Source organism: Pygoscelis adeliae, unplaced genomic scaffold (assembly GCF_000699105.1).
Source record: "Pygoscelis adeliae isolate BGI_AS28 unplaced genomic scaffold, ASM69910v1 Scaffold242, whole genome shotgun sequence".
Taxonomy (NCBI): Eukaryota; Metazoa; Chordata; class Aves; order Sphenisciformes; family Spheniscidae; genus Pygoscelis; species Pygoscelis adeliae.
The window spans coordinates 401,327-410,288 of NW_008824369.1; the positions used below are offsets into that span (position 1 = coordinate 401,327).

The following is an 8,962-nucleotide window of genomic DNA, read 5'->3' on the forward strand; positions in this document are numbered from 1 at the left end:
TGTTATGCCTACAGTTCCTGTATTTCCTAGTTTTATAGCATGAGAAATGAGTCATCATAGTTCAGCTTCAGGCCAGTGAAGGTCACAGAAGAAGTGTAAGCAAGCAGAAGTTCCATCTCATCTGTACATACAAACATAGTCTGGCAGTGCTTGGGCCTCTAGATTATAAAATCATAGAATGGTTTGGGTTGGAAGGGACCTTTAAAGATCATCTAGTCCAACCCCCCTGCCATGGGCAGGGACATCTTTCACTAGATCAGGTTGCTCAAAGCCCCGTCCAGCCTGACCTTGAACACTTCCAGTGATGGGGCATCCACAGCTTCTCTGGGCAACGTGTTCCAGTGTCTCACCACCCTCACAGTAAAGAACTTCCTCCTTATATTCAACGTAAATCTACCCTCTTTCAATTCAAAACTGTTGCCCCTTGTCCTGTCACTACCAGCCCTGGTAAAAAACGTCTGTCTTTTTTTATAAGCTCTTATTATATATTGAAAGGCCACAGTAAGGTCTCCCTGGAGCCTTCTGTTTTCCAGGCTGAACAACCCAAACTCTTTCAGCCTTTCGTCATAGGAGGGGTGTTCCAGCCCTCAGACCATTTTCGTGGCCCTCCTCTGGACCTGCTCTAGGTCCATGCCTGTCTCGTGCTGGGGACCCCAGGGCTGGATGCAGTGCTCCAGGTGGGGTCTCACCAGAGCAGGCTAGAGGGGGAGAATCTCCTCCCTCGACCCACTGGCCACCCTTCTTTTGATGCAGCCCAGGATGCGATTGGCCTTCTGGGCTGCGAGCGCACATTGCTGGCTCATATCTAATTTTTCATCCATCGGTACCCCCAAGTCCTTCTCTGCAGGGCTGTTTGCAGTGTGAGAAGTATATTCAACAATGATTGTGTTGTGTGTCTGAGTCAACAGATACTACTTCTGGTTATGGTTTCTGTTTCTATTGAGTAAACCAAAATTCACATTCAAAATTATCAATAGATAGGGTTCCGCCATATGTTGTATTAAGTCAGGTATGCTATTGTTTGGGGGAAACAAATTTCTGTGATTGCTTGAACTACATGTAGCATCTTACTTAATAGCCATTTATGGATATTTCTAGAATTTGTCTTTTTTAAACTCACACGAGTGTTAATTAGCCATCCTGCAGCAATGTCTCCGGAGTTTAACTGCGCTGTGAGTGTGGATGAATGTCCCTAGTTTTGAGTTGCCACCAATAATTTAATTTGATATCACCTATTTCATTTATTGGAAGAAATACTGAATAGTGTTTCCTACTCACTTTTTCCATTCCATGTGTGATTTAATAGATCTGTTTTTAACTTAACACTTTGTCCTGTGTTCTAAATTTAGTGATTCCTTGAATAGAAGCCATTCCAAATTTTCAGCATTCATGCCTCCCATCTATGCACAATTTTCCAGTTCTCTTATGTGCTTTTTTAGATAGGAGACTCAGAGCTGCAGACAGTATTGAAGGTGGCAGTGTATTAATTCATATGGTATCACAATGTTTTCTTTTTTATCTTCCCTCTCCCCCCCAATAATTGGTAATGTATAGTTTGGTTTATGGACTGCTATTGAGCATTAAATTGTCATTTTTAGAGCTGCCTGTTACCATGCTTAACCCATAACAGTCAACTCAGACAGTTGTTACATAGTTAAAAATGGGGTTGTTTTTCCCTTCATTTACATTTTCTTGTTTATTTCCACTGAATTCCTTTTGTCATTATACTTCCTGCAAGATCCTTCCACAGGTCTTTGCATTCAGACCTCATCTTTATTTCTCTGAATAATGTAGTACTGCCAGCAAACTTTGTCATCTCACCGTTCACCCTCCCTTTTCTAACCATTTACAAATACGTTGTTGAGCATAGTTCTCGGCAGATTCATACAAGAATCAGTTGATGATACCCTTCACTGTGAAAGCTGGCCATTTATCCCCGTGCTTTCTTTTATGTCTTTAAACTAGTTATCTGTGTGGGGACCTTCCCTCTTTTGTTCATTTTTTAAGAAATGTAACATTTCTTAATTTAGAAGTATTTTTAGTCACAAATTATAATCCTGATCAAACGGTTGGAGAGCAGGTCTAGGAGGTGTAAGGGTGCTTCCAAGCACCCGCTGTTTCACTGACAGGATGATCAGCTAGTAAAGATTTAACAGTGCTGCTGTCATCTTCCATTACTACTTCATATAGCTCCTTCATGGGTGAATTTTATTTCTTATGCCCACAGGAAAACACAGTGGCAGGCCTATTGGCTCCTTTGATTATGTTACTCATAGACAAGGGAGTTGTAATTTTTGTAATGAAAATCCATAATCAGAAATAGAGGATTTGGAATATCACACTTGAACAGTGTCATTCTTTGAGATGTTGCAGGATGTCTGGCTCTAGAATAGCTTTGAAATAACATTTTAAAAGTACTATAAAACCAGCAAAATTTTAAGAAGGAAAAAAAAGGCTTAAGTTGCCTTTTCTTTCTTCCTAGTGCTAATTCCTATTTAGTAGAAAAAAAACCTGTACTAAGCAATATTGCTTTCACTTCTCATCGAAACATACCTAAGCTCAGAAACCTTGTGATACAGACTAAGTAAAACCAGTAATTTAGTATTACGTTTTCTTTTTTCTGGCAAGTATGTCTTTTTTTTCTAGATACATAATGCTAGCATTTCTCCTCCTTAGTGGTCCTAAAGCCAAAATATATGGATAAAACTATTTCAGTTTTTCCAGTCAGTGCTCTCTACTCAAGTCTCTTATCGCTTTGGTTTTTTTCATAGCAACTTCCCAGAACCAAGTAGCATGTTGCAGCTGTGCTTATCGTACAGAAAAGTGTATTTTGTTTTACATTATGTCTAGCCCAAAGGTGGTATTTAGTCCTCCTTCCTGCTACATCAGTTGGTCTAATTTGCTGTCCAGTCTTGCCTGTTCCTGTTAACATTACTGTTCTACAAACTTCCCATTTTCTGCTGGGGAAAAAAAAAAAAAGTACTTAATCTTTCCACTAAATCTTTGTTTTTCCTGTTTTGCTTTTCCTTTTTTGTAGATCTTTCGTATGTGGTCTTTCTGCCCAAATGGTGTTGCTAAACACATAATTTGGTATCAGCGATGACTGGTTTTTTTCTCTTTCACTGATGAAAGTGTTAAATAATTATTATACCTGTGAAACACTGGACTTTATAGACTTTGAAACAGCTGAAATTTTGTAATTCTTCATATAGATATATTTTAGATTTTATACTGTCTTGTTTTGTAGCCCAGAAATATCTTTCTATATGGGTCAGATCATCATGTAAAAATAGGAGACTTTGGATTAGCCTGCAAAGACCTTCTTTGGAATGATGCAGACCAGTGGTTTAAGACAGAAAGGATAAACGGTAAGAGTAAAAAACTGTGGCGTTTCTATGTTATTAAAACCATAAGATACTAAATTCTTAAGTAAAATGGTAACAATGTTGGTTGAGTCACCATCCCTGGAAGTATTTAAAAGACGTGTAGATGCGGCACGTAGGGACATGGTTTAGTGGGCATGGTGGTGTTGGGTTGATAGTGGGACTTGATCTTAGAGGTCTTTTCCAACCTTAATGATTCTATGATTCTATGAATGTAACACTAGCTGAGTAAGTCTAAATTGCCTTTTTAAAGGACTGATGCATACTTCGGGCGTGGGGACTTGCCTCTATGCCTCACCAGAACAATTGCAGGGATCTCACTATGATTTCAAGGTAGGGAGTATTCTTTTTTTTTTCTATTAACACATGATGGTAGATAATGGGAATAAAACAAGCCTTTCAGTAGGTAAATACATAATATTTGGTAAACACATAAATATTCCTCCCTTATTCCTAATGTTTTTGTTGAAACATGGATTTCAACTTTGCCTTCTAGTTTGCTACTAATGCAAAAATAATTTGTGTTTCTAAGATCATCTTGAGGAATCTGTATAGATTTGAATTTGTGTTCCTTTAGTAGCGTCATGATACTTTTCATATCATCGTGAAACTTCATTGTTGTGAAACTTTTTTGTATCGTGAATTTTTAATGAGAAGAAGAAATCTAGTAAGTAATTAAAAATAGCTGTTATCCCAGAACTTTTTCTTCACCCCATTACCAGTCAGACATGTACAGCATGGGTGTTATCCTGCTAGAACTCTTCCAACCGTTTGGAACAGAAATGGAAAGAATGGAAGTTCTTGCACATTTAAGGAATGGCCAAATTCCTCATACTTTCTACAAAAAATGGCCTATTCAAGCCAAGTACGTTAAACTCCTCACCAGTCAGAGATCTACAGAAAGACCAACAGCTGCTCAGCTTCGTGACAGTGAACTATTTCATACCACAGAACATGTAAGTTATGCCAATAACCTCAACCTTTACAGGATAAAGAAATATAAAAAGAAAATGCCCTTTGTTTCCCTGCCTGTATTATAGGGTTTTTTTTTGTTTTGTTTTTAACTTAGAGGATTGTGTGATTGAGACTTTTTATTCTGATTACAGTATTTAGCCCACTGTATTAACGTTTCTGATGAAATGAGATAAATGGTCATTAAGTATAGGTAACTTTATGAAGACTGGACAGTTGATTTACATACAGCTTGAGGTATTCCTATAGGTCAGAAAAGCTTTTGAAGCTTTTCATCAGTTCTGGAGAATCTTTTTATCATTTTCCCTTTCCTTACCACACTTTTTTGTTTGTGGATTAAGCTGCAGTATCAAATACGCAGAACAGCTACAGTGCTGCAGAATGCATCTGTAGTGGATTGCGAACACAATTCAAATAGGCTAATAAGGCTTATCCTTGCCTGTCTATAAATGAAGTAAACTGACTCTCATTTTCAGGTTATTTCTAACCTACAACAGAAGGTGAGACAGCAAGAGGAAGAAATAAAGAAACTGAGAGAGAAAATAAGACTGCTTTCTGAAGAACAAGATGAACATATGAGACTAGGTTCTCCTGTTTAAGTACGGGAAGATCTAACCTCTATTGTATGCTAAGTTATATAAAATGTTTCCTTTTTTTACATAAAAATGTTTCAATGCATATTGATTTTCCTCTGTTCTTTAAAGGTATTAATCTTTCTTAGTTCAGAAGTCTCCAGTCAACAGAAAGAATTCCTTTTGTACTTAGTACAATTTAACTTGTGCAAATAAGCATTTGGGTTACAGGGAAAAATAAGGCAAAATTAAAAGTGCAGCTTGTATTTACATAGGACTACTTTTAGATTACCTTATAATCATTAAACATGCATGTTATGCATCAGTTACAAAAAAGGAAGGTCACACTAAAAAGGTAGCTGTAATGTTTTTATTGATTTTAGAATTCTGTGCAACTGTAGTGCTTGAATACATCTCAGAAAGGACTCGAATCACTACAGCAGGCATGAGGTGGAATAAGATTAAAATTACACTATTACAAAGAGTACAAGCTTACTTCAGTAGCTTCATAACAGAGCTGAAAGGTGCCAAGTTCTCACATGCCTTCATCCATTTTTGCACATTGGCTGGGGCAGCATTTGCACTACCTGTCTGCTGAAGCGCACACCACGCAACAATGTCTGCTACAGTGAGTTCATTTCCCACCAACCACGATGTCTTGCCCAGGGCAGCATTCATAGAGCGCAAGACTGCTCCTTTTTCCTTACTGCTGCCTTCTTTTAGCTGGAAGATGGCTGTATCAACCCAGCTGTCAATCAGAGTTGAAGTAACTGCATTGTACTTCTGGCCAAACAGGGAAAAGAGAAATCTAGCGATGCTCCCCTCTCCTTCAATAGGGCACATTGTTTGAATGCTAAACTTCATCTGGGGTTTTGGAACTGAAATAAGAAAAGAAAAAAAGTGAATACCACATGGTAGAGAAGTTAAATGTAATGGTAATTGTAGAATGTATTTTATTTGTGATGCCAGCAACACTATTAACATCATTAACCTGATGAACAATTTTCAGTTTTCTTAGTCTAAATACTTAGACTAAGGCAGGAACCTGGGATAAAGAGATCACTTTTTGCAAACTTCAACCCAATCTCCCACCTAATTCCTATTCTAGCTAACTTTATTTATAGAAACTGAAAAACACTTCTATAAAAAAATCCTGTGGGTACAACCAACCATGTAAATGCCACGTGTATTTTAATAGCAGTAACCAGAAACAAGAATCTTCCTCCTCTGTCCCCATCACTGTTCACAGCTACAAGAGAGCAAAAATGTCATCTGCAGCACCTATCTGTTGTGTGTCAGCACAAAGACACCAAAGCATCTGTTGTCAAGGTTTTATAGCACAAGTTTCATTTTCTCACCTATCGTAAAATATTGATCTACAAGATAACTTCATTCTTACCATCCTTCCAAATAAGAGTAAAGCCCAACTGATATTCATGACGTGGTTGCTTCTTAGTCTGCTCTCCAAAGCATTTCAAGAGGTTTTCTGGCACACTTTTCACCGATGAATGCGTGTGAACAGCTGATAATACTTTATAGCGTTCACAAAGCAGACTGTGTAGTACTAATAATGACAGCGGAGGCAGAGAAGGATTTGCATTGATTACAATGTCTTTCAGGGCACCATAATCCTGAATGGAAAGTAAGACATTCAGCAGATAAGACACATCCCGGATCAGACTTTGAGGTAGTGGAGTTTTCATTTGACACCAAAATGTAAATAGCCATGCACGTGTATATCTGAAATTCTAATGAAATTCAAATAATTTAAGTTTGGACATTTAAAACTTGTTTAAACATTTAAATATCTTCCTTCCTCAATAGTAATACAACTCAAGAACATGACTGAGGTAAATTCTAGTCCAATCTGAAGCCAAAGTTGAAATTTCCAGTAGTAACAAACAAGAAACCAGCTGTCATAATTTCAAAATTAACCATTCTAGCTTGGACTTACATCAAAATGAGAATATCTAGGATTTAGTATTTATAAATGTTTGTATCTATAATCTGGATGCCCAAAATGAAATGGTAGTTGTAGGTTATTTGTAAGAATATAAGACTTGTATATTGGGTTCTGAGTGTCCCAGGTTTTAATGCCACCCTTCCAACCCTGGAAATATGAGAGCAAAGAAAGTATCTATCAATATATATATGCTCAACTAAACTTACCTTTCCAAGCATCAAATCTAAATCTGCTCCATTTGCTGCCAAAGGAGAACATTCATCAGTTTGAATGATATTAGTTACATCAAAGTCAGCATCTGGGGTTTGTATCATCTTTGAGAGACCATCGACAGCACTCTTCAGTTCATACAAGCGTTTTAGAATCTCTTCCTGGCGGGATTCAAGTGCTTGAAGTGACGGGTCAACCTCTTCCTATAGGAGAGGAAAAAACAAGGTCACATAAATGGTCACTCACCTCAGTGTCAAAATAGTCCACAGCTCATGTGACAGTAAGTTTTGAAAGACTTTAAACACATTCAAATAACCGGAACGTCATGGTCTTACATCTATTAGTCATCTCTTTTCTTTTGCCTATGTGAATGTGGTGAGAGAGGGGTTACTTAATCAAATCTCTGAAATCTTCCTCCGTAACATATTTTTTTAAACCACTAGCTACAGCAAAGTCCATAACAGTGAAAATCAGACCACAATCACAGAAACTTAGAAGTTGGCAGTGAAGTGTTGAATTAAAACCTGGAACACCGAAGTCAGCTTGTCGGGATTCCCTTCATCCCAGAAGAGCAGATTGATAGAGTTTGTGTTGCGGCTGCCACATAAGGAAACTTTTTGACAATTCAGGTAGTTAATAAAAGTGAAAAAACCTGCAGGTTTAGATGGGTGGTATATCATAAAATCACTCTTTGTAGTCATTCTTTGTTTCAGAGAATATAAACTATAGAGAAAAAAAGACCATAGGCTTTGTTACATGTTAATCCCAATGCATCTTTTTGTCATATCAATTATCTTACAAGTCTCTTATATTACAATGCTACCGCTTTCAAAAGATGAAAAATATATTCCTCTGGGAGGTTTTAAGTCTACAAACTTACAATAATGTTAAAGAAAAATCTTTATATAGATAATCCATTTCTAAGCATCCTGAATAAGGATTAACGAAACCCAACCTGTCAACCAAACTTCCTTCTTTCAGTCTAATGGATAGAGATAACAAGCAAGGTGCGCAAGTGAAATCGACACCCACTTACATGACGTTCTCAAAGACAAGACACGGAAACACCTCTTAAGTGACCATTATTTGGCTAGTACACAATTCCGTGAAATAAAAACCACTCTCAGAGACTGGTAGTTAATACTTAGCTGTTGCAACGGGAGGGCATCTTAGTAAGCTTTCCTGTGAAGTTGTGCCCCAAGCCTACTCCTACTCAGTATCTCCACCAGCAGCCTAGGTGAGGGCATAGCAAGTACTCGCTGAAAAGATGTGATGGCATCAAGATAAATCGGCCACAAGCAGCCTGGAAGAATTCAAAGCACTCCTGACACTGGAGAGAGGCTGAAGTCAACTAGATTAATGTAACATCATATTTTGCATTTTTGCCTTATTTAAGAAAGAAGTAACTGAGACTAGAAATAGGAACCAGCCAGCTACACACCCTTGGTCTGAACAGCATAAAAGAAAGTAGACCTGAGCCAACAGAGCGATGATGCACCAGGAAGGGACAAGGCCTGCTGGGACACAGTCACTGGCCCAAGGGCTCGCAAGGCCTCAGCTCGGCAGGGTACTCCAAACACGGCCATTTAAAAATGAAAACTGAGCAAGAGACACACACGAGAGCCCACAAAAGAATTACCGAAGGCTTTAAAAATATTACAGGGAAATTCCTGAAAAAGCTGAGCTTATTTAACCCTCGAACGAGCTGCCGATAAGCGAGGAGGAACCAGCGCTCGCCCCTGCTACCGCTCCCCTCCTGCGGGCTAAAGCGGCGGACGGCGGGGACCCGGCCCCTGCCAGCTCCCCGGCGCCGAAGGCTTCTCCCGGCCCCCGAAAGCACGCCCCGCCCGGAGCAAACACCG

At 38.7% G+C, this 8,962-nt stretch overlaps 3 protein-coding genes across 3 annotated transcripts in view; 2 read left to right on the plus strand and 1 right to left on the minus strand.

Annotated features, from left to right (window-relative positions):
* Positions 1-5,037, plus strand: part of EIF2AK1 (eukaryotic translation initiation factor 2-alpha kinase 1) — a 20,039-nt gene extending 15,002 nt beyond the window's left edge. The window contains exons 13-16 of the mRNA XM_009320050.1: positions 3,248-3,368; positions 3,637-3,716; positions 4,106-4,339; positions 4,832-5,037. Coding sequence (XP_009318325.1) covers positions 3,248-3,368; positions 3,637-3,716; positions 4,106-4,339; positions 4,832-4,954 — 558 coding nt within the window. The 3' untranslated portion in view covers positions 4,955-5,037. The remainder of the gene's footprint in view (positions 1-3,247; positions 3,369-3,636; positions 3,717-4,105; positions 4,340-4,831) is intronic.
* A 246-nt stretch (positions 5,038-5,283) lies between these two features.
* On the minus strand, positions 5,284-7,801 carry AIMP2 (aminoacyl tRNA synthetase complex-interacting multifunctional protein 2). Its single transcript, XM_009320051.1, has 4 exons — positions 7,625-7,801; positions 7,097-7,303; positions 6,327-6,558; positions 5,284-5,805 (listed from the first exon to the last, which is right to left on the minus strand). The coding sequence occupies exons 1-4, from the start codon at positions 7,799-7,801 to the stop codon at positions 5,420-5,422; spliced, it is 1,002 nt and encodes a 333-aa protein (XP_009318326.1). The 3' UTR covers positions 5,284-5,419.
* A 791-nt stretch (positions 7,802-8,592) lies between these two features.
* Positions 8,593-8,962, plus strand: part of PMS2 (PMS2 postmeiotic segregation increased 2 (S. cerevisiae)) — a 14,634-nt gene continuing 14,264 nt past the window's right edge. The window contains 1 exon segment of the mRNA XM_009320052.1: positions 8,593-8,667. Within this exon segment, the coding sequence (XP_009318327.1) occupies positions 8,593-8,667 (75 nt within the window).